This window comes from Oncorhynchus mykiss, chromosome Y (genome assembly GCF_013265735.2).
Source record: "Oncorhynchus mykiss isolate Arlee chromosome Y, USDA_OmykA_1.1, whole genome shotgun sequence".
Lineage (NCBI taxonomy): Eukaryota > Metazoa > Chordata > Actinopteri > Salmoniformes > Salmonidae > Oncorhynchus > Oncorhynchus mykiss.
This window is the reverse complement of record NC_048593.1, coordinates 7,217,207-7,242,740: the sequence shown is the minus strand read 5'-3', so window position 1 is coordinate 7,242,740 and position 25,534 is coordinate 7,217,207. Positions and strand designations below refer to the sequence as shown.

Genomic DNA, 25,534 nt, shown 5'->3' with positions numbered 1-25,534 from the left:
GAACGTCCATGCCCTGCTGCTACATTGTGGGGGGGTGTTGCCTAGGCAACCGACTCATTTGCTACAACAACTTGCTTGTTTTCGCAAGTTGCAACAAAGTTTCAATAAGTTGTTAAGGGTCCATGTTACAGACAGAAACGGACTCAACTGAATGAATGCCCGGCCGTCGGCTATTCAGTCAGCAGTTTGCTCCACAAAAACAGCAATTTAAACGGTTAAATTGTATTTTCATGACAGTCTTCATCCATAACCGTCGGTCACATGGTTATACGGTAGTTGTGCGAGCCCGTGGTGAATATGACCCTCTGCTGGCAGTGTTGTGAATGTCGCACACACACACACAGCTTGGCAGGAACAGACAGCATCCGGTCGGTCGGTCGGTCGGTCGGTCGGTCGGTCAGACGGACGGCAAATTGTCCATGCTGATCCTAGAGGGCAGACAGGGTCCTGATCTGCCCTTCTCGTAAGCGAGAGCGCACGCACACACTAAAACACACAGAGCTTGTGAGTTGGCTCCATCTCAGTCTTCAAAAACCAATGATAATGCATATAGTGATAATTCAATAAGTAGACATGATGTTTTTGTTTTTTTCAAACAAAAAGGTCAAGTCTGCTCGGAGGAATGACCTTGATGTAATTTGGAGCCGAACTTGATTTTAAAAAATTAACTAAAATATAAAAAAATCATACATAAATGAATAAGAAAACCCCCTGCGAAAAACAACAAAGATCTTGCTTAATTTAATGTTCACCAATTATGCATATTTACCTCTGAGCTCTTGCACTTGGAATGCCACGAGTCTTGAGAAAATGCCTCTAGTATCTCTATGCTAGAGGCGTCACTACAGACCTGGTTCGATTCCAGGCTGTATCACAACCGGCCGTGATTGGGAGTCACGTAGAGCGGCGCACAATTGGACCAGCGTCATCTGGGTTTGGCCGGGGTAGGCCGTCATTGTAAATAAGAATTTGTTCTTAACTGACTTGACTAGTTAAAAAAAAGGTTGAATAAAAATAAATAAAAGCTGTGGGGAAAAGCAACACTCACGATGAATGTGCGTGTCAATAGTACAAGGCCCCATATGACGTTGGCACAATAACAAGTCAGACAGTCAAAAGCTAGTGTGAAATGGTGACTTTTACCTTGTTTTACGTTAATTTTTTTAGAGGAATAATCTATGAACAATAAATTAATTCCTATTAACATAAGATTAAACTGGTATAGTCTATAGTAGGTGGAATAACTATGATTTTATCCCATTTTGTTATCTATTTCGTCCGTTGATAAAGCAATGTTGGGATTCCGTGACTACACAGCCTACTCAACAGAACACAGATCCGTTCCAAGTGCCTTTTTGGGCATTTTCCTTTGTAGTTATCTTCTTAAAAGCTCATGCACAACACACAGTCTGCGTTTACTAGCCTATACCAGACCATGGAAAGAGAAAGAAGAGAGGGGAGGAGACCAGCCTTGGGCATGATTTTATTTCCATGGCACCAAAATGCCTTGACCTGAAAAAACAAAGCTAATGATATTTTAGTCAAACATATACGGCAACAGCGGTTCAATGCAGCCTTCCCCAGAGAACGTCAGTCGCGGGCAGAATTGACGCATTGTTCAGGGCGCGCAGAGCTTGGAGAAGCGCATGGAAGCGGCGAGTCACGAGAGGCACGCATCACGCCAAGTGAAGTGGATAGAGTTCACCAATGACCGATCTACTCTACTGTGCAATATCAGACCGTCTACCGTTAACTCTTCACCGCCGGCTAACACACACTGACGTGACTGCTGTTTGTGTGTGCGCTCCGTTCCAATCAAAACACAAACGCTACGCTCATCCAGGAACTAGTTCACGAGAGAGAGAGGAGAGGAGAGGAGAGAAAAGAGATGAGAGAGAGAGAGACCCTTGCTCAATGCCTAATCCACACAGTGCTGACATGAAGCAGGTATATTTACTTAGCCAAGAGGGAACACTTACATTTACCATAATCTCCAAAAGTATTAAACAGTTGCTGCCATTGCCAAACACCCCATAGTAACCAATTCTAAGAGAATAATAAACATATTTGAAAGAACATTTCTAAAGCATATACTTAGGCTACTCCACATTGCATGACTGACCAAAATGGCTATTGCCTGAAATAAAGCAAGAACAATGCAGGAACCTTTCGCTGACAGCATCCTAAAATTGCATCTGACAATATTTACGCATACATGGACTACAGCAAAAAACCTACAAACTAGACACGCTAATCTTACCTAAATCTGCACAGGCGGCATTGGGAACCGTTTAAACATTTCATAAACAGACAGACGACTTTGTTTATATAGAGGAAGAGGTTTCTTTTCTATTTCTCTCTTTGAGAGAAGCATGCAGTCGAGTCACACATGAGCGGAGAATGGTTTTTTAAATTGCATATGCTTCATATGGTGCTCGGAGCGGAGCGGGGAGAGAGGGAGAGGGGCGGAGGGGTTGCGTGTCTGGCTAGCAGCCAGTTGACAGCTCAGCTGGATATCGGTGAACACTGCGAACCCCCCCACCCACCCTCGCAGCGTGTCACTTTAGGATTGTTTCCGCAGTAGAAAGTTTATTCAAGCTCCCTCTCTCTAAAAGGCACTGGACCGGCCATCCGTTCAGCTATTTCATCAAGGGACAGGCAGGTTATTTTTCTGACACGGCCTAGGCCACGGTGCGATCTCTAATGAACAGCTTGATGAGGGGAGGAATTTTACAACTGTTTTCAGCCCTCAATTAATTCTGCTGTCAAAACAAAATGAAGGCCGCTGCAGTCCGAACGCCACGCCTGGACACAGAGGTCAAGGGTCACCATTTGTATACACACAAACACACCCCAAGTTGGGCACATTGTGTCGGCTACTTGATAGGATGTGGCGCAAGCCCCTGGGAAAGCCACGATGCATAACACAACATCGGCTGTAACCATAGATAACTCCTTCACCAGGAGTCAAAAGAATGGCATAAGCTATTCATGAATATGGAGATGAGAGAAGGGTGTGTAAGGAAAAGATGTGAATAATGCCCCATTATCTTTGCCATATTTACCAGTGCCTTGGGGAAAGTATTCAGGAAACTTGACTTTTTCCAAATTTTGTTAGGTTACAGCCTTATTCTAAAATTGATTAATTAGTTTCCCTCCTCATCAATATACACATACAATACCTCATAATGACAAAGCAAAAACAGATTCAGAAATGTTTGCTAATTTATTCAAAATAAAAACTGAAATATCACATTTAAATAAGTATTCAGACCCTTTTACTCAGTACTTTGCTGAAGCACCTTTGGCAGCGATTACAGGCTCGAGTCTTCTTGGGTATGACGCTACAAGCTTGGCACACCTGTATTTGGGGAGTTTCTCACATTCTTCTCTGCAGATCCTCTCAAGCTCTGTCAGGTTGGATGGTGAGCATTGCTGCACAGCTATTTTAAGGTCTCTATAGAGATGTTCTATCTGGGTCGTTCCAAACTTCTTCCATGTAATAATGACGGAGGCCACTTGGGACCTTCAATGCTGCAGAAATGTTTTGGTACCATTCCCCAGATCGGTGCCTCGACACAATCCTGTCTCGGAGCTCTACGGTCAATTCCTTCGACCTCGTGGCTTGTTTTTTGCTCTGACCTTATATAGACAGGTGTGTGCCTTTCCAAATGTCCAATCAATTGAATCTATCACAGGTGGACTCCAATCAAGTTGTAGAAACATCTCAACGATGATCACTGGAAACAGGATGCACCTGAGGTCAATTTCAAGTCTCATAGCAAAGGGTCTGAATACATATGTAAATACAGTACTTTTATGCCTCATTTTGCCAGAGGCAAAAATGTCTAAAATCCTGTTTTTGCTTTGTCATTATGGGGTATTGTGTGTAGATTGCTAAGGATTTGTATCTATTTAATCCATTTTAGAATTAGGCTGTAACGTAACAAAATGTGGAAAAAGTCGTGGGGTCTGAATACTTCCCGAAGGCACTGTATGCCGAAGGCTTTAAGATTAGGAGCTAATAAACTCCTGACACGCAAGGTTTTACACAGACGAGAGTGCGAGAGAGTGCAAGACCAACCGAGCAAGAGAGAGGGAGAAGGAGTTATCCCATTTGGAGAGATTTCCCTTGATTACTGTAGCATGTCGTAGTTTACACAAGAGCCAATGTTGAGCTCCTGACCTCCAGAAGAGCTTGGTTCCGGCTGCTTAGTTCAGTCTTCAGCCTCAACACAGCAATGTATGTGTGTGTGTGTGTGTGTGTGTGTGTGTGTGTGTGTGTGTGTGTGTGTGTGTGTGTGTGTGTGTGTGTGTGTGTGTGTGTGTGTCTATATCTCCGTCATCATTTCCGATGACCGAAAATAGCTTCTGAACCGCAGAACAGTGATCACTAACCTCGATTTGGATGACAATTTCTACTTCAATGAGTCAGCAGCTCTGGATGTTCTGCTTTCTCCGGACCAGGCACTAATCCCCGGCACTCGAAAGAGAAAGCAACGGCGCCAGAGGCAAACGAGCCGGCATCCTGACAAGACTATGTTGGCAAACAAATAAACCGCCTCCACCCTTCATTCTATTGGCAAATTTACAATCACTAAAGAACAAACTGGAAGAGCTCCGCTCGAGACTATCCTATCAACAGGACCTGAAGTACTGTAATATTCTATGTTTCTCGGATGAAGGACATGGATAATATACATCTCGCTGTTCCTTTTCCATAAATCATCTAGACCTGCCTAGGCTGCCTCAGGTAAGAAAGAGGGGGGGGGGGGCGTGCTCTTAACAACAGCTGTTGTGCGATCTCTAATATTAAGGGAGTCTAGAGTCTTTGATCGCACAGGTTAGAATACTTCATGATAAGATGCAGACCATACTATTTTATTTTCGTAACTGTCTATTTACCACCACAAACCGATGGTGGCACTAATACTGCACACAACAAGCGTTATAGGGCTGTAAGCAAACAAGAGGTGGCGCTTCATGTGGCCAGTGACTTTAATGCAGGGAAACAGGACTCAGTTCTCATTTTTACTAGCATGTCACCTGTGCAACAAAACTCTTGATCACCTTTACTCCACACACAGAAATGCATAAAGCTCACCCTCGCCCTCCCTTTTGCAAATCTTACCATAACTCATCCTTTGGATTCTTCTTTACAAGCAAAACAGAAAAGTACCAGTGATGCGCTCAATACCGAAGTGGTCTGATGAAGTGGATGCTAAGTTACTGGACCGCTTCGCTAGCACAGACTGGAATATGTTCCAGGATACATCCGATAACATTGAGGAGTTTTACCACATCAGTCACCGGCATCATTAATAAGTGTATCGACTACGATGTCCCCATAGTGACCGTACGGACATATCCCAACCAGAAGCCATGAATTACTGGCAACATCGACACTGAGCTAAAGGCTAGAGCTACCGCTTTCAAGGAGTGGGACACTGATCCGGACGCTTATAAGAAATCCAGCTACGACCTCAGACAAGCCAAACAGGCAAAGCGTCAATACAGGACTAAAATCGAATCCGGCTCTGATGCTCGTCAAATGTGGCAGGGCTTGCAGACTATCAGGGATTACAAAGGGAAACGCAGCCGCAAGCTGCCCAGTGACACAAGCCTACCAGACGCGCTAAATGCCTTACATGCTTGCTTCGAGGCAAGCAACACTGAACCATGCATGAGAGCACCAGCTGTTCCAGACTACTGTGTTCTTGCTCTCTGCAGCCAATGTGAGTAAACAGGTTAACGTTCACAAGGCCACAGAGCCAGATGGATTACCAGGACGTGCACTCAGAGCATGCGCTGACCACCTCTCCCTGACCACCAGAGTAACACCTACATGTTTCAAGCAGACCACCATAGTCCTTGTGCTTAAGAACGTCAAGGTAACCTGCCTAAATGACTATCACTCCGTAGCACTCGCATCTGTAGCCGTGAAATGCTTTGAAAGCCTGTCATGTCTCACATCAATACAATCATCCCTGATACCCTAGACCCACTCCAATTTGCATACCCCCCCAACAGATCAACAGATGACACAATCTCTATTGCACTCCACACTTCCCTCTCCCACCTGGACAAGAGAAACACTTATATGAGAATGCTGTTCATTGACTACAGCACAGCGTTCAACACCATAGTGCCCTCCAAGCTCATCACTAAGCTCAGGACCCTAGGACTGAACACCTCCCTTTGCAACTGGATTCTGGACTTCCTGACGGGCCACGGCTCCAACACTGTTACAGGCTTTGTTTTTGTTTTTTACTAATTTAGTGGGTGCTCATGGTGGGTGTTTTTAGGTCCCAGTTGTTGTTGCTGCTATGCAACTTTCAGTGGACACCCCCAAGAGTGTATTTTATAACCCCTTCTAAAACCCCACCTGTGTCGTTTTGGTAGTTGTCAGTGAATGTTTGTTAGTACCCTCTTTTGTTTGAGCAACAGTATTTGGTTTTCTTGCTGGGAAACGTAACACACCATCATTAAGTTTGCTGACAACACAACGGTGGTAGGCCTTATCACCAACGATGATGAGACTGACTGACCTCCTCCCTACAGGCTATTTGAAGGCCCACAACAACCTCTCCCTCAACGTCAGCAAGACAAAGGAGCTGATTGTGGACTTCAGGAAACTGAGGGCCGTGCACGGCCCCCATCCATATCGTTGGGGCTGTAGTGCTTCAAGTTCCTCGGTGTCCACATCACTAAGGAATTAACATGGTCCACACACACCAACACAGTCGTGAAGGCACGAAAACGCCTCTTCCCCCTCAGGAGGCTGAAAAGATTTAGCATGGGCCTTCAGATCCTCAAAAAGTTATACAGCTGCACCATTGAGAGAATCTTGACTGACTGCATCACCGCTTGGTACGGCAACCGCTTGGCTGCATCCGACCGCAAGGCCCCACATAGTGCGTACGGCCCTAAAAATTGGAAGGCCCTAAAAGGAAGGAAGGCCCTGAAAATGGTCAAAGACTCCAGCCAACCAAGTTATAGACTGTTCTCTCTGCTACCGCATGGCAAGCGACATTGATGTCAATATCCACTGGACCCTAAACAGTTTCTAGCCCCATGCCATAAGACTGCTAATTAGTTAACCAAATAGCTACCCGGACTATCTGCATTAACTCCTTTGGCTCATCATATATGTTGCTGTTATTATCTATCCTGTTGTCTAGTGACTTCACCCACCTATATGTACATATCTACCTCAATTACCTCGTACCCATGCACATCGACACAGTATATATCCAAGCTATCATGTGTGTAAACGCTCCGACCACTGTCCCAGCTTGCATGGTGTCACATGCTAAGTGGAATATCACCTACCTACCTTTACAGCAGATTACATATATTGAGTCAGATGGCGTTTTACAACCTCTCATTACTGCTCTCTCATTGGCTAACTCCCTATCATAGGCCCCTATCCATCTTAAAGACAGAAAGTTACTTTAAAGGAAGTGGCCTCTAATAAACGGACACTGATACAGGGTCAGATTCAGCCACATTGAAGGAGTAAGTATAGAAGTTGCCCCTAAATAACCACTGATCCACAGTCAGATTCAGGCATACTGAAGGAGTAGACAAATTATATAAAATTGCCCCTAACCACTGAAGTGCTTCACCAGTCATACACAATAACATGTGTGTAATACATCTGCATACGTGTTTTTCCTATCATGGCAGGTGTATGTGCGTGTAAGGCATCTTACCTGGTCTCTCTTTGCCCGTTCCTTTACTTTCAGCCAGTTTCTGTATCAAGCCCTCCACAGAGGTGTTCTCCATGTTCCCCAAAAACTCTGTATGGACCTGCAGAGGGACAACGCAACAAACACATGGGGTCAAGAGGTGCCTTTCGTTTACAGATTGAGTAAGTTAGAATTTTGTCCCCAAAATGTATATTATATAAACTCAGCAAAAAAAAGCAAACAGCCCTTTTTCAGGACCCTGTCTTTCAAAGATAATTTGTAAAAATCCAAATACCTTCACAGATCTTCACTGTAAAAGGTTTAAACACCGTTTCCCATGCTTGTTCAATGAACCATAAACAATTAATGAACATGCACCTGTGGAACGGTCGTTAAGACATTAACAGCTTACAGACGGTAGGCAATTAAGGTCACAGTTATGAAAACTTAGGACACTTTCTACTGACTCTGAAAAACATCAAAAGCAAGATGCCCAGGGTCATCTGTGTGAATGTGCCTTAGGCATGCTGCAAGGAGGCATGAGGACTGCAGATGTGGCCAGGGCAATAAATTGCAATGTCCATACTGTGAGACGCCTAAGACAGCGCTACAGGGAGACGGGGTGGACAGCTGATCGTCCTCGCAGTGGCAGACCACGTGTAACAACACCTGCACAGGATCGGTACATCCGAACATCACACCTGCGGGACAGGTACAAGATGGCAACAACAACTGCCCGAGTTACACCAGGAATGCACAATCCCTCCATCAGTGCTCAGACTGTCCACAATAGGCTGAGAGAGGCTGGACTGAGGTCTTGTAGGCCTGTTGTAAGGCAGGTCCTCACCAGACATCACAGGCAACAACGTCGCCTATGGGCACAAACCCACCATCACTGGACCAGACAGGACTGACAAAAAGTGCTCTTCACTGACGAGTCATGGTTCTGTCCCACCAGGGGTGATGGTCAGATTTGCGTTTAGGAATGAGCATTACATCGAGGCCTGTACTCCGGAGAGGGATCGATTTGGAGGTGGAGGGTCCGTCATGGTCTGGGGCGGTGTGTCACAGCATCATCGGACTAAGCTTGTTGTCATTGCAGGCAATCTCAACGCTGTGCATTACAGGGAAGACATTCTCCTTCCTCATGTGGTAACCTTCCTGCAAGCTCATCCTGACATGATCCTCCAGCATGACAATGTCACCAGCCATACTGCTCGTTCTGTGTGTGATTTCCCGCAAGCCAGGAATGTCAGTGTTCTGCCATGGCCAGTGAAGAGCCCAGATCTCAATCCTATTGAGCACGTCTGGGACCTGTTGGATCGGAGGGTGAGGGCTAAGGCCATTCCCCCCGAAATGTCCGGGAACTTGCAGGTGCCTTGGTGGAAGAGTGGGGTAACATCAGGGACACATTATTCCATTTCTGTTAGTCACATGTCTGTGGAACTTGTTCAGTTTATGTCTCAGTTGTTGAATCTTATGTTCATACAAATATTTACATGTTAAGTCTGCAGAAAATAAACGCAGTTGACAGTGAGAGGACGTTTCTTTTTTGCTGAGTTTATAAATAGTTTATGGTTAGTGAATGCCATTTTGTGAGATACTTCTCCTTATTAGCTGAAATCATAGTTTTTTCAAAGCAATTTTAGCTGTCAACCTAGCTGTTCGGTTCGAACAGATGCACAAATCATGGGAATTTGTTGCCCTATGCAGAACGTTTCTCCCTCCAAGGCACGTGTTGCTCGGCAACCGCCCTGAACAGGCCTGCTCCCTCTGGATAAAGCCAGTGTAAGAATGCTAACAAACGTTTGTGCCATGAAACTAAATAAATGCTGCATTGACCCACACAACTTAAGTGTTAGATTCATCATAGTGTTGTTAGACAAAGTAAGGAAAGTGAACTTCAAAAATGTTGTTTTACTGGAATTTGCAGCTGTTGTTGGTAAGTAATGAATCTGCTAGTTTGCACTTTTGGGACTATTCCATTGGTTCCATTGTACAGGGCAAACTAAATCAAGCTCAGCTCAAGCATTTTCACATGTATTTGACCACGGAATGGCATCAATACAGTTAGCATTATATGAATAAACAAAAAAATAACTTGAAGAAATGAAGGCAGAGAGGCAGACACTTGGAATACGACACACTTGAAAGGGTGTTGATTGAGTCCATTGAGGGCACACTCTGTGGTAGTAGTAACACTGGGAGGTGCTTGTGCAATAATAAAAATGGGGCAGTGGGTGTGTGACAGAGAGTGGGTGTGCCTGTATCTGTGTGTGTGTGTGTGTGTGTGTGTGTGTGTGTGTGTGTGTGTGATAGTCATGTGTGAGACGGAGAGAAAGGAGGGAGAATGTGTGTTTATTTGCTGTGTGGTGTGTGATGGTTTGTGTTTTGAGTGACAGCTCATGTCCTTGGGGACTGCTCTCTGGGTGTCTCTGATTTTAGAATGCTCAGAAGGAGTGACACATTCAATATGTCTCTGTGCTTTTCACTGTATACTCCCTCTAAAACACTGTACTACCCAGTGTTTGCTTTGCTCTGTTATTTAAAAAACATATACAAATCTCTGTACAATGTGTCTCAATGGCCTGTGGAGACTGGCTTACATAATACATGTTGGTATGGTTTTGTGTCGGTAGGTTTGTTGTTGACAGAGCGGTTTCCTGATGCCCTCTGGGTGCTATCACAGGAAGGATGGTGTTTGTTTATTTGTTTAGGATGTCAGTGGCGTGTGTGTCAGTGTGTGTGCGCCGTTTGTGTGTGGATGTCAGTGGTTTGTGTGTGTGTGTGTGTGTGTGTGTGTGTGTATCTGTGTGAGACTGTATCGGGGAAGGGTAAAAGGACCAGACAGATGACGAACAGGGACTGACTGACTGTGCCATCTTGCCAAACGATTCAGATGTGCGTGATACTGTAAGCACAACAGAGTACCTCCATCCACTATCATGACCATACATACACGTCTCCCCCTCCCCCCTCCTGAGCCCCTCCGGCAAGGCGGAGTGCATTAGCCCCCTGCACCCTCACGGGGGTGGGGGGGTGGGGGCCTTGGCGAGGTCGAATGCTCACTCCAGCACACGCGATATGTCAGGTGCTCTAGCCCAGCTGCTCACTGCTGCCGTGAGGAAATGCACTGTAATCTCATCACCTGCGTCTCACACACACACAACCCCCCCTCAAACCCCTCTCTACCGGTAGTGATTTTTCACACATGCACAAAAAAAATACACACATTCGCACTCAAGGGCACTTCCCTCACACACAACTGCTCGCTTACAAATACAAACATTGCACGCACAACAAACACAAAGACTACACACACACACACACACACACTTGCCCTCCTGTGACTCTCTGCACAGCAAGGAGGCATATCGTTGTAAAAATATCAACCAGAATAAACACGCAGTAGTAATGAAGTAGTACCATATGACTTTTAGTTAAATTGTCCACATTCTAATATATATATATATATATATATATATATATATATATATATATATATATATATATATAAATACATAAATAATAGTACATGCCAAAAAACAACATATGGGTGTTCCCAGGAATCGAACCCAATATCTTGGCTTTGCAAGCTCCATGCTCTACCAACTGAGCTACAGAGGACCTCATTCTCTTCTTAAACCACATGGTACCGTGTGGCCTCACATCCCCTCTTTACTTCCATGCAGTCTCCTTACATCCTCCCCTCTTCCCTCCTCTTTTCCCATGCCATGGTCTTTAGTGGTTTCTATTCATGTCCAGAGAGGAGAGGGGTAGTATAACTAGAAAATGGCTGAGACATGCAGAATGCCACGCCACTGTTTAGACCCCAGCCCCAGGTTAACATGAAACTACACTTAACGCCAGGCTAGCCAGTGTGCCAAACAGCCAAACTGGGGCTGTGTGCATGTCGGTACACATTGTGATCACCTGGCCAGTTAATGTGTGTGTGTGTGTGTTTGAGTCACTAGACCGTATTAATTATTTAAGTGTGTTGATGTGTTTGGAAAATATGGATTGTTTAAGAGTGTGTTTACTTGACCATGTGTGTGTACAGTGTAATGTCCATTTGCGTGTGCAGAGGCGTCATGCCTACATGGGGCACATCCGATTTCCCGTTTTAAAACGTTGCATAGATTACTAAACTTCATTTTTAAGCCCATGTTTTATCATCATTATTTAGTTGTATTTTTGAGGAGGCACACTGGACCAGGCAAAAAGTACCCCCCCCCCCCAAGTACATGGTTCCTTCCATAGAGCACAATGGTGCATTTGATTTGATTTTAGTTGCCGGTGATGGTCAGGACTCACAGGAGGTATGTTTGTCAATGAATATGATTAAGCTATGCAGCCTATTGATTCCTTCTTGATGAATAATTTAAAAAAAATGTTTTGTTGTTTCTCTGTAATAACAGCCACCTAGCAATCTTATGAAGTTGGCTTCAGCTAGCCAGCTAGAATGGGAATCTCCCAACCTCACAACTGCCTACCAAGCCATTTCTGGCTATCAATCAGGTCATAGCTGGTCACAAGCTGCTCTCTTAGCTGGCATGCCTGCTGGAAATGTGGCTACACTTTAGAAAAGCAAGCTATTATAAATGTAATAAGACTCACATTCTTTTCAATATTTTACCCAGATTTTAGCAGAGAAGCAAATTAGGTTTCTTAAAAAAAAAAAAAAAGCACCAGGATACAAACAGCGTATGCTTAGATACGGGGAAAAAATACTTGGTTCACAAGCAAATCAGGCACCTTATGATAATGAATCTACAAATGATCATGATATTATGATGCCATGATATGTGCCTGTATTGATCATTTATGTTATGATCCCATGTACTATGTTGTCATTTGGATGTAATATCATAGGCATGTTAATGCAGTATATTGAGATGTGTGATTTTACAACAGTCAGAATGACACCCTCATTGAAATGACAATTTAACAGGTAAAGATAATTTATGCAAAAAAAATGGATTTGTTTTACATGGCATAAAATATTTTGGTTCTAGATTGCAGATTCCATCCTCACACACTTTGTGCCCCCTCTAAAATAATGGGAGCAAGACACCCCTGTGCGTGTGTACAGTATATTGACAGTGTGTGTATTTGTTTGTCTATAGTGCTGGTCAAGTAAGTATACCGTGTGCGTGCGTGTTTGCATATCTGGGCCGAGTTTGAGCGCCTGTGGTCTAACTGATGAAGCAGTATCTTGCACGATTAGAGTGGCCACATTCTCCCTCCCTCGCTCCGATCCCACCTCTCCCTCTCCCCTCCAACCTGGTTTAAAGGGTATTCATCACGGAATCACAATTACTTGGGCTGCCTGCGCGTCATTTCCCAGCTGTTTGGGACAGCACTCACCCACCTTTAGGCTCTATTTTAATTAAGCCCAGCCCAGCCTAGCCAAGCTAACAACGTTGTCCTTCTCCTGTTCAAATGAATGGTAAGACAGGAGCTTTAGGGCAGAGAGTGGGGCTGTGGCTCCCCCTGTGGACACTACTGGGACTGCAGCAGCAACAGCCATTGCACAGTACACACACAGTGGAGCGGAGTTTCTTTTGAGTTGTCTATTCCGTCAAGTAGTAAAACCTCTAGAATTTCTTTAAGAATATCTATCACAGAAGATAAACATTTGAGATAAAATGTTTTTAATGATATTATGTTGTAATTGGAATGATCAACATTGTAATTATCACTGATTCAGTACTATATGTACAGCAAAACACAGTTTTGTAAACACTTCTTAAGATCAGAGTGCGATGCCTAGTACAGTTGGCATGCCGTGCCTCTGGTTGCATGTTGAAGGTGTTTTAGATTGGTCGAGAGGGAGTTTTGATCAGTTTTTAATTGGTTGGTATAAACCACTGAATGGAAGGCTTCCTGGTTCTCAGTTAAACGATTAGAGTGATCAAAGACTACACTAATTCATCTGACACACAGTGAACCCACTGAGCAAGGGGACAGGACACAAACCCCACCCCACCCACAGGAATGTGTGTGTGTGTGTGTGAATGTACGTATGTGTGTGTGTGTGTGACTCACCTCTCCGATCTGAACGTGTGTCTCGTCAACAGATTGTGCGTACGACTGAATGATATCCTTCATGTGAACAATGTGGCTCTCCTCGATGTTCTGAAATTTCTGGAACACAGAAAGAACACACAAAGGAGTAAATATGCAGCAAATCATCCACTTACAGTTAGGAGTCACTAAACTAGAGGAAAACAAATATGCCAGTAGAAGAGTTAGGATCCTGAGTTTTCCATGACGTTTGACCTGAACAGGAAACACAGCCCCGGCTGATTTATGTTTTGCATTTTGCATCATACCTGCTGTATTATTGTATTCTGAAAGTTACACAGAGTATCTTAAAAACCTGATTGCTGACATGCAAAATATTTTGGGACTATATCAATAATAGGACTAATGAAACAATTACCAAAAGATTTTCCTTTAAGCTACAGGTCCAGTTGACTGCCTGCCCCTCTAGAGAATCTTTGTTTTCATTTCAACAACTTTCTACTTATGACGTGCTAGATGCCTTGTGAAAGATGGATGATCCTCTCTTGCTTCAGCTTTCTGCTCCTCCGAAGAATCTTTAACCTTACAATTATTTCTGGTACCATCTCTTGGGTCTGCAAATATATATACCCCCACGTTCAGAAAAGTGGTGACACGTGACCTAAATAAATTTTGCCCCATTTCCAAACTGTCTTGCCGAGCAAAAATTATAGAATCCTTGGTAAATACTCAACATTAGATTGGTTTTAACTACAAAATGTATACTAAAATGTACAGTCGTGGCCAAAAGTTTTGAGGACGACACAAATATTAATTTCCACAGTTTGCTGCTTCAGTGTCTTTAGATATTTTTGTCAGATGTTACTATGGAATACTGAAGTATAATTACAAGCATTTCATAAGTGTCAAAGGCTTTTATTGACAATTTGTATTTATTTTATTACACCTTTCTTTAACCAGGTAGGCTAGTTGAGAACAAGTTCTCATTTACAATTGCGACCTGACTAAGATAAACCACAGCATTTTGACACATACAACAACAGTTACACATGGAATAAACAAATATACAGTCAATAATATGGTAGAAAAAAAGATATGTCTATATACAGTGAGTGCAAATGAGGTAAGATAAGGGAGGTAGGCAATAAATAGGCCATGGTGGCGAAGTAATTACAATATAGCAATTAAACACTGGAATGGTAGATGTGCAGAAGATGAATGTGCAAGTAGAGATACTGGGGTGCAAAGGAGAAAGATAAAGAAATAAATAAAATAAAGAAATACATTATGGGGATGAGGTAGTTGGATGGGCTGTTTACAGATGGGCTATGTACAGGTGCAGTGATCTGTGAGCTACTCTGACTGCTGGTGCTTAAAGCTAGTGAGGTTGAAAAGAGTCTCCAGCCTCAGTGATTTTTGCAGTTCGTTCCAGTCATTGGCAGCAGAGAACTGGAGGGAGAGGCGGCCAAAGGAGGAATTGGCTTTGGGGGTGACAAGTGAGATATACCTGCTGGAGTGCGTGCTACGGGTGGGTGCTGCTATGGTGACCAGTGAGCTGAGATAAGGTGGGGCTTTATCTAGCAGAGACTTGTAGATGACATAGAGCCAGTGGGTTTGGCGACGAGTATGAAGCGATGGCCAGCCAACGAGAGCGTACAGGTCGCAGTGGTGGGGAATATATGGGGCTTTGGTGACAAAACGGATGGCACTGTGATAGACTGCATCACTTTTGCCTTATGGCAAGGTGCTCCATCATGCTGGAAAAGGCATTGTTTGTCACCAAACTGTTCCTGGATGGTTGGGAGAAGTTGCTCTCGGAGGATGTGTTGTGAGTGAGCCCAAATTGTAAGTGAGCCCACGCCCTTGGCTGAGAAGCAACCACAAACATGAATGGTCTCAGGATGCTTTACTGTTGGCATGACACAGGACTGATGGTAGCGCTCACCTTGTCTTCTCTGGACAAGCTTTTTTCCAGATGCCCTAAACAATTGTAAAGGGGATTCATCAGAGAAAATGACTTTACCCCAGTCCCCAACAGTCCAATCCCTGTAACTTTTGCAGAATATCAGTCTGTCCCTGATGTTTTTCCTGGAGAGAAGTGGCTTCTTTGCTGCCCTTCTTGACACCAGGCCATCCTACAAAATTATTCACCTCACTGTGCATTCAGATGCACTCACACCTGCCTGCTGCCATTCATGAGCAAGCTCTGTACTGGTTGTGCACCAATCCGGCAGCTAAATCAAATTTAGGAGACGGTCCTGGTGCTTGCTGGACTATCTTGCCCGCCCTGAAGCCTTCTTCACAACATTTGAACGGCTCTCCTTGAAGTTCTTGATGATCCAATACATTTTTGATTTAGGTGCAATCTTACTGGCATCAATATCCTTGCCTGTGAAGCCCTTTTTGTGCAAAGCAATGATGACGGCACATGTTTCCTTGCAGGTAACCATGGTTGACAGAGGAAGAACAATGATTCCAAGCACCACCCTCCTTTTGAAGCTTCCAGTCTGTTATTCGAACTCAATCAGCATGACAGAGTGATCTCCAGCCCTGTCCTCGTCAACACTCACACCCGTGTTAACGAGAGAATCACTGACATGATGCCAGCTGGTCCTTTTGTGGCAGGGCTGAAATGCAGTGGAAATGTTTTTTTGGGATTCAGTTCATTTGCATAGCAAAGAGGGACTTTGCAATTAATTGCAATTCATCTGATCACTCTTCATAACATTCTGGAGTATATGCAAATTGCCATCATACAAAATGAGGCAGCAGACTTTGTGAAAATGTATATTTGTGTCATTCTCAAAACTTTTGGCCACAACTGTACACCAGTCAGGTTTCAGACCAGGTCATATAACAATTTCTGATACTTCTTTGGTTTTAAATAATGTTCTTACACTGTGCGGCCCGTTTTATTGACCTGTCTAAAGCCTTCGACACCGTGGACCAATCATTACTTATTCAGAGTCTTTCATCAATTGGCCTGGACCTGGCTGTGTGTAGCTGGAATGTATTTAAAGAACAGAATTTACTGGTGGTGTTAAATCAGGGTGTCCCACAGGGATTGATTCTTGGTCAGGTTCATTTCACTATTTACATAAAAAAAAAGAGTCTGTTTTTTCTGTAAGAAACTTTCATCTGTATGCAAATGACAATGTAGTGCGTGATAATGCCCCCACAGCTGACCAGGCTCTGTCAGAGCTTCAATCAGCCTTTATTGCCCTGCTGAAAGCCTTTAACTACCAACTTCAGTTCAATGTATGTAAAACCAAGTATATGTTATTTTCCAAATCACGTAAAAATGTTTGATGATTTGTGCATGCGTACTTTGGATGGTGCCCTCATTAATCGTGCCCCCGCTTATAAATATTATATTAGGACACGGTCCGGTCTTACTTTAAATAGCAGAAAACAAATCATTCACTTAACATTCATTCTGGTTATTGACTATGGCTATATCATCTATATGAATGCAGCTGCTACTGTATTGAAGCCATTTTAACACAGTTTATCATAGCGCATTGCACTAGTGGTTAGAGCGTTGGACTAGTAACCGGAAGGTTACAAGTTCAAACCCCCGAGCTGACAAGGTACAAATCTGTCGTTCTGCCCCTTAACAAGGCAGTTAACCCACTGTTCCTAGGCCGTCATTGAAAATAAGAATTTGTTCTTAACTGACTTGCCTAGTTAAATAAAAGGTTAAATTAAAAAATAACAAATTTAAAAAAATTACGGGTGATCGAAAACGCAATGATGTGTACTGAACCTATCAGAAAGCAGACTGGCCCTCTTTGAAGGCTAGTATATTGATGCGTTGCACACTCAATGTCTATAAAGTACTCTTGCATAAACTTCTGCCATAGCTTACTACATTGTTAACCTTCAGACGTATAAGTTACCAGACCCGGAATCAGGGGTGGCTAAACCTGGAGATCCATTCATGCTCCACCGAGTTAGGTAAATCTGCTTTTAGTTTTTTTGTTGCGCCTCATGTGGAATGATATCCAAATGTTGGTGGAGTTGGTGCCTCTAGGGCAATTCAGGCGGATGTTAGAGGGCTTTTTACTGAATAATGTGTTTGTTTCATATGATTGTGTTTTGCTTTTCGTTTTTTCCGTGTTTGCTTTTCATGTATTGTGTAATTGATGTGTATATAGATAGGCTACGTAGCCAATAGTGTAACGGTGGTCTATTGATGTGTTGATGCAGGGCTCATCTGCAAAAGAGACCGGAACCTCAGCATGACTCCCTGCTTAAATAAAAGGTAAAAAAATATATATATAAGGAAACACCAACATAAAAGTGTCTTAATAGGGCGTTAGGTCACCACAGCTTCAATGTGCCTTGGTGTGCGTAGCTTATAGATAACCTACATAAGACAAATACTTTCTCCTGGTCAGGCAAGACTTTGGGCTCTGTCACGGTCTATGAAAAGAGGAATTCAAAAGAGCCCAATGTGTGTGTACAACAGAACATGTGCACCGTGTCCAATGCAGGAAAAACACTGCGTGGAAGGATTACTCTTGGATTGATAAAAACACATGTATACATTTCCCTAAAGACTTCCTCTTTGTGCCCTGGCCACTTCCTTCTTGTGTGTGTCGTCTCTATTTGGGTGGTCTGGAAACGAAGGGACACCAACACAGATCCCCCTGCAGCACAAGGTGCCAATTATCCAGGGTGGGCCAGCCACAAGGAGCTGGGCTCATCTCTGGGTTTGGAGCGGTCTGTGTGTGTGTGGGGGGGGGGGGGGGGCTCTAAACGCTGGTGTTTACTCCCATCAAGTGCTGGCTGGAGAGAGTTTGGGGTAAACTGAGGAGAATGACTATAAAGAATCATAAACTCCTAAATCACATGGTGGATAAAGAGGGGAAGATGAGCGTGCCTGACCACATAAACACAGACATCGCAGACACACACACACGCTCACAATCTCGTAAAATGTGCACAAGCATGGATATAGGCAATCTCATATTCTTTCACACACAAACATCCATGATTGCTCGAGCAAACACTACCACATTTAGTGTGTACACAAAAACGCACCACACACAGAGTACATTCACAGGCGAGCACACAGGCATAAACCCCAGTATTCACTTCAGCCTACACTCAGACAGAGAGTCAGACAGACAGATAAGAGACACAAACTCAAAACACACACACACACACGCAAGTGACGTCACAGAACACGTGCGCCCGCGCCGTGTTTATAAGTCATGTGCACATGTGTTGAATTTGAGATGAGCTGTCGACTGTGATCTAAGGAAGCAGAGCTGTCCTGCTGTTTTCTCTGGGGGGGAAACAGAAACGCTCCCCTAACTCAAACCAGTTTGGCCGTGTGTCTCGCTGCGGTGCAGGAGGATATGGAGGGCCAAATTCTGTTGATCTGATTTTAATTTAGAGTTGATCTAATCAGCCGTTCAGATGGTTCCAATCAGAGTTTTCCACAATGATTCCGTTAGGGAGGAAAAAACAAGCTGGAGATGATAAAGGCATGGAACGCAGAACACACACAGCACGGAATACTGAGTGGTGGACACGCACGCACACACACACACACACACACACACACACACACACACACACACACACACACACACACACACACACGAGTACAGTACACCACACACAAAAACACACAACCACATTCTACTGTGGTACTAGAAAGTGCACAGAATAACCAAATCACACAAACCCACACCTGCGCAGTTTCAGCCATCTTCTGTTCAAACTCGGACTTGGCTGTGGCGTATTTCTCCACAAGGCCCTTGTAGGCTTCTGTGGCTTTCTTGGCCTTCACTCCCGCCTGCAGAGAACAGAGAGAGACAGACAAGAGGAAAATGGCCATCTGTTCTCATGTGTCACCATCAGCATTAGAGTCGCACAGTGCTCTATGGAGCAACAGATCTCGCCAGACCAGAGACACCAAACTACTACTCACAACAACCAACCACAGTATGTGATTCAGAAACAGATTGTGGCAGTAAACAGTTCTTCTGGCTTTACTATTACGTATGTAGATAATGACAGACTTGGGTATGGAAATGGAGACAGAGAATGGGCTAGTGATCGGAGGTATTGGGAATCTACAGCTGCACACTTATTGTCTTCGGTTGTCTACCTGTGATTTCCCACATTCCCACCTTGTCCACATTGCTCTCTCTTATAGTAGTTTGGTCTAGTGTACTTAAGTCTAGTGTACCTTGTCCACTTCTCTCTGTGTGGCTCCCTCCTTGCGGAGTCTCTCCTGATCCACAGTTTTGGCGTTGTAGTTCTCCTTGGACTTCTGTAAGGCCACCCCGGTTGTCTGGATGGTCTGTACTGCCCCATTAGTGGATGCCACCTCCTCCTTCGTCTGAACAAGGCAGGGGGGGAGACAACAACCATTAAAACAATCACGTTAGTATAGTTTGAAAATACCATTTGTTTAAACCGCCTTAACGGCAACAAAGTTAATTAAAATAGAAGAGATTGGTTAAAACCACATTCGCATGAAGAGAGGGAGAGAGATAGGCGCTGTGTGTGTGACAACATTTTTGTCATGCTGAAAGCACAAAACACATCTCCGCCGCTAATTCACAGTCCCTGTTTTCGTTCGTTTCGACTGGGACCTCCTGACTCATGCATGAGACGACGCTCCGACATTGGAGGCTGCCGAGGGAAGGACGGCTCATCATAATGTCTGGAACGGAGCGAATGGAATGTCATCGAACCATGCGTTTGATGCCTTTGATACCATTCCACCTAGTCCGCTCCAGCCATTACCACGAGCCCGTCCTCCCCAATTAAGGTGCTACCAACCTCCTGTGCGCTCCGAGTCTAAATCGAGCAGGGAGAGAGAGAGAGGCGTCTAAAATGCAGGCTTCAAAGCACAGCCCTGGCACGACAGCAACAACTAGCCTAGCTACTACTGATCAGCAGACTTTGGCAGGCTAAAAGGCTGATCAAACAGAGCCCCTGCTTTGTTACTCTCTAGAGAAATTAAATGATTAATCACAAGCAGAACCTCATGGTTACTTTAGGAGGCTCCTCTAGAGTAGTGACATAATGTCTGCAAGCTGATCATAACAGAATCAATAAAGCCAATAGAACTCAGAACGGGTAAACACATTACACGTTAACTGGAAGATGGGTCAGATCCACAAGCAGGGAGGGAAGACTGATCAAGCTCAACAGCTACACAGTGTGGCTACTGCAGGCAGGACAGTGAATCCCAGACAGAACACACGCATTCTCTCCAGAATCTGTAGAATCACTCTACTAAAACTCTTCCCCATAGTGGTGACTGAAAGGAATCAACTTTATTGATCTTGAGGGTGAACATAGGTTTGTCCCCAGCAGCAGCCTACGTGGACAAACAGTACAAACACACAGACATACAAAAGGACAGACTAGCTGATGCCTAAAGGTACAAAGCAGTGGTGCTCTGTAGCTCAGTTGGTAGAGCATGGCTTTGGCGTTTGCTTTGGCGTTTGATAGTGGGTTCGATTCCCGGAGCCAACCATACATTCAAAATGTATACACGTACGACTAAGTTGCTTTGGATAAAAGCATTTGATCAATGGCATATTATTAGTGTGTTGTTGTGTGCAGTTCTCCATGCCATACCTTTTTGTGGACCTTGGCCTGGTCGTCCACATACTTCTGCACATCTTTGATAAGCTCCTGTAGCTTCCTCACTAGCTCCAGGTGGCAGCTGGCCAGCTTCTCTGTGGACGTCTTAAACACATCCCACACCGGGGCAAATGTCCTGCAGGACACACATGGGCACGCAGGCACACACACTTTATTAACTGGAGTGTGTTCAGTGGCGCATTCAGGGAAGACTTTGTCTTATCTTTAAATAGGGAGGGTTGATAGGGAACACAAACTCATCGCTCTTCCCCAAAGTCCCCACCAGGTTAGTAAAAACAAGGAAAATTGTCCCTTGCGAGGACATGTCACACGTCCCCGTGAGGATAAAGACTATTTCAAGCTTTGGGGTTAGGGTTAGAATTAAGGTAAGGTGTAAGAGTTAGGTTTAGGGCTTGGGTTACAGGTTCGGGAAAATAGGATTTTGAATGGAAATCTATTTTAGGTCCTCACGAGGATAGAAGAACAAAATGTGTGTGTGTGTGTGTGTGTGTGTGTGTGTGTGTGTGTGTGTGTGTGTGTGTGTGTGTTTGTCTTACCCAAGCTGAGAGAAGTTGCCAGCTGACTTGGCAAGTTTGGTCATTGACCTGGCATAGACCTCTTCTATGGTAGCCCTAGAGGGACAAAACACATCACGTCATTACCTTCGTCATTTTTACCTACTGAATCAGTAAACATCACTCAGTATGCGTTCCAAATGGATTCCCTATATAGTGCACTACTTTTGACCCTATGGGCCCCTAGTCAAAAGCAGTCCACTGCATAGGAAACAGGCTGCTATTTGGGATTCATCCTCAACATCAATATAAATCCAACAACACGGTATTAAAAGCCCTCAAAACCTCTACCAGTTGAAATGAGTTTTAATTGAGTGATTACAAGTACTGTACATGTAAGTCAAAGCATAAGACAACTCCACTCCCACAAAACACACACACACACACACACACACACGTAACATATATGTTTGACTGCAGGCACAAAGTTGAGTGTTGCTTGGGCTTTGCTTTGACTAAGTGTGGCTCATCTAGTAGCGAGAGCTGCTCGTCACAGTCTCCCATCTAGTGTCATATCGAAGCACAGAAAGGAAAGAATTGCCCATCCCTCCCCTTCATTCCTCCCTCATCATCCCCCATTTCTCCTGCATGGAAGTGACAGAAGTAAAAACTTAAAACGTTGGTTTAGTGGAGGCCTGAATTATGCATGTGTCATTTACTAAGCCTCCCACTGCAGTCACGTCAGCACGGGAGGAGAAGAGGGTCAGGCAGGGGGAGCGGGAGCAAGCACGCATTCGCACGGCACGCACGTACTCAGGCAGGCACAAAGACAGAACCTACCTTCACTAACAGATATTAGTGTAACTTAGCCTAGATGCATGGGAACGCAACCAAACGAAGGTTTATAGAATTTATTCTTGACAGGTTACCATGGTTGGTCAATAATAAAATAGCCCCAGTTCCCAAATCCATAACTCAAGGCTCTCACAAAGACACACAGAAAAAGACATGACTCCACAGAGAACAAACACACTCCAGGTGTGTAAATACTCTCTGGGCCAAGACAATTCTCCCCTCCTAAAAGCTCATTTATGCTTGATCCAAAAATGTGGTCGGAGGCTCCGTATGGATGGTGTGATGGAGCCACCGGAGGCACGTAGCGGCCAAATTGAGCTCTGTACCGCATCGCCATGATCCTCTCAAATTTTGTAACAATGCGGAGGGCTCCGTATAACTCTGCATTGACATGATTGGTTGATGGTAGGTGGAGGGCGGGAGGTCCTGTATAAACACAAACTCACTTCCTTGACAACTTCCTTCACAACAGCTCTGCACTGCTCCGCAAAGTGCAAGACGTAGGAATGACCGGTCTTCTGCAGAGGCCACATCGCCATAAATTCTTGCACGGCCAATGCAGACGTCGGATTGACCGTGCAGCGCCTTTGACTCACACAGACCTGCCTGCACCCCTCCACTCCAAACTAAAACACTCACACTCAAAGTTACTGACCAAACCTCACTGAAATCTATTTATCTTTGACTTAAACATTGATTGTACAAAACATTAAAGACACCTGCTCTTTCATTGACATAGACTATCCAGGTGAATCCTATGATCCCTTATTGATGTCACTTGGAGACATCAATAAGGGATCATAGATGAAGGAGGAGACAGGTTAAAGAAGGATTTTTAAGCCTTGAGACATGGATTGTGCATGTGTGCCATTCAAATGTTGTATGGGCAAGACAAAATATTTAAGTGCCTTTGAACGGGGAATGGTAGTAGGTACCAGGCTCATCGGTTTGTGTCAAGAACTGCAACGCTACTGGGTTTTTCACACTCAACAGTTTCCCGTGTGTATCAAGAATGGTCCACCACCCAAAGGATATCCAGCCAACATGACAACTGTATGAAGCTTTGGAGTCAACATAGGCCAGCAGAACTAAGGCTGTTCTGATGGCAAAATGGGGTGGGTGCAACTCAATATTAGGAAGTCGTCCTTAATGTTTGTATACTCAGTTTTTCGACAGATACAAGTTAACAACTCCCTGCAGAACGAATATTGGTTGTGTGTTTGAGAGGCCTGGGAAACAGGCCACAGTCATGACAGCAGGCGATCACTTTACACAATACAGTACTGTAGGTGCATGTCTGTTTCTGGCCACCAGAGGGAGTCACGGTGCAGTGTTTCTGAGATATGAGAGACTTCCACAAGGGAACGGTCTCAGAAAACCCAGATCCAGTCACATGAGAAGAATGATTCTGATGGGTAGGTAAGTGTGCAAGATGAGTTTCAGTTTCACAGAGGAGTAAAGATATAGCATAGGCTTAATCCTCAGATGTAGGCTAGTAAGCTACCCGTCTACACCACAGGCCGTGTCTACACTTGACACTTGCATGTGACTTCTGCTATCAGAATATGAATATTGTATTGAAAAGACGGGTCAAGACGCACAAAAGTCGCATTGCGGTCTGATTGTGTTCAGGTCCGGCTGAGCACCTCAGGAGGTGGTCAGGGATGCATTGTGTGTGGATTTCTCCTCAGTCTGGACGCAATCAGGCTTCCGAAAGTGCATAAATTGGGCGACGTCATCAGCACTCGGACCACACGCCTCCAGAAAACGTGTTTTTGGAGCGAGGCGCCTTTTCATCATAGTGTTGGAGGAAATGTGTTCCTAGCGTATGAGGAACATGTTTGCTGGTCTTGTAAATTCTAGCCAGCTAGCTAATATTTAGAACAATTCTTTTTTGTTGGACTAGAGCTATGCTAACCAGTTTGGGGTGTGGAGAGTTAGAGGGACATGAACAACGCAAACAAATACATATATATTTTTTTGTTTGTTAAGGAGCTCAGGTCATGCTTTCAACTTACTCTTGAAAGTATTATAGATGGAATGCACAAGGTGCAATTTCAAAATTGGGTAGTGCATCAGCAGTTTTCCTCGCCATGTCACTCACTGCAGACCTTAGAGAGCTACACTGAACAAAAAGATAAATGCAACATGTAAAGTGTTTGTCCCATGTTTCATGAGCTGAAATAAAAGATCCCCAAAATGTTCCATAATGCACAAAAAGCGTATTTCGCTCAAATTTTGTGCACAAATTTGTTTACATCCCTGACAGGTGTGGCATATCAAGAAGCTGATTAAACAGCATGATCATTACACAGGTGCACCTTGTGCCGGGGGGCAATAAAAGGCCACTAAAATGTGCAGTTTTGTCAGATGTCTCAAGTTTTGAGGGAGCGTGCAACCGGCATGCTGACTGCAGGAATGTTCACCAGAGCTGTTGGCAGAGAATGATTGTTACCACAAGCCGCCTCCAACGTAATTTTAGAGAATTTGGTATTTCCTAATGTTTGGTATACTCAATGAATTTTGGTGAGTACAAACATCTGTGGAGAAAGTAGAGAAAGTCCCCTTTAGCTCTACTCAACACAGAGAATTTGCTGTGGAAGGTGTCTGCGGTGTAGCCCATTCACACAGGCTTAGGCCTATGTAGGCCACACCATACAGTGTAAAACACTGGCCTAGTGGACTGCATAACTGTAGTGTCTAAACCATAACAAGACCTTAATCCTACCTTCCTTGCCAATTCCTCTCACACCTTGAGATGTCTTGCATTGTGTCTGAGCTCTATATTTATAACCTCATCTTCTAAAATGTTTGATGGTGGAATTCCAT

The 25,534-nt window shown here is 44.3% G+C and overlaps 1 protein-coding gene across 5 annotated transcripts in view; it reads right to left on the bottom strand.

The window, feature by feature from the left end:
• The window catches only part of LOC110509573 (FCH and mu domain containing endocytic adaptor 2), a 96,714-nt gene that overhangs the window by 45,613 nt on the left and 25,567 nt on the right, over nucleotides 1–25,534 (bottom strand). For all 5 annotated transcript variants that reach the window (XM_036968253.1, XM_036968252.1, XM_036968255.1 and 2 more), the window contains exons 3-8: nucleotides 21,893–21,967; nucleotides 21,330–21,471; nucleotides 19,924–20,076; nucleotides 19,423–19,527; nucleotides 13,740–13,838; nucleotides 7,716–7,812 (exon numbers count right to left, since the gene is read on the bottom strand). In XM_036968253.1, coding sequence (XP_036824148.1) covers nucleotides 7,716–7,812; nucleotides 13,740–13,838; nucleotides 19,423–19,527; nucleotides 19,924–20,076; nucleotides 21,330–21,471; nucleotides 21,893–21,967 — 671 coding nt within the window. The remainder of the gene's footprint in view (nucleotides 1–7,715; nucleotides 7,813–13,739; nucleotides 13,839–19,422; nucleotides 19,528–19,923; nucleotides 20,077–21,329; nucleotides 21,472–21,892; nucleotides 21,968–25,534) is intronic.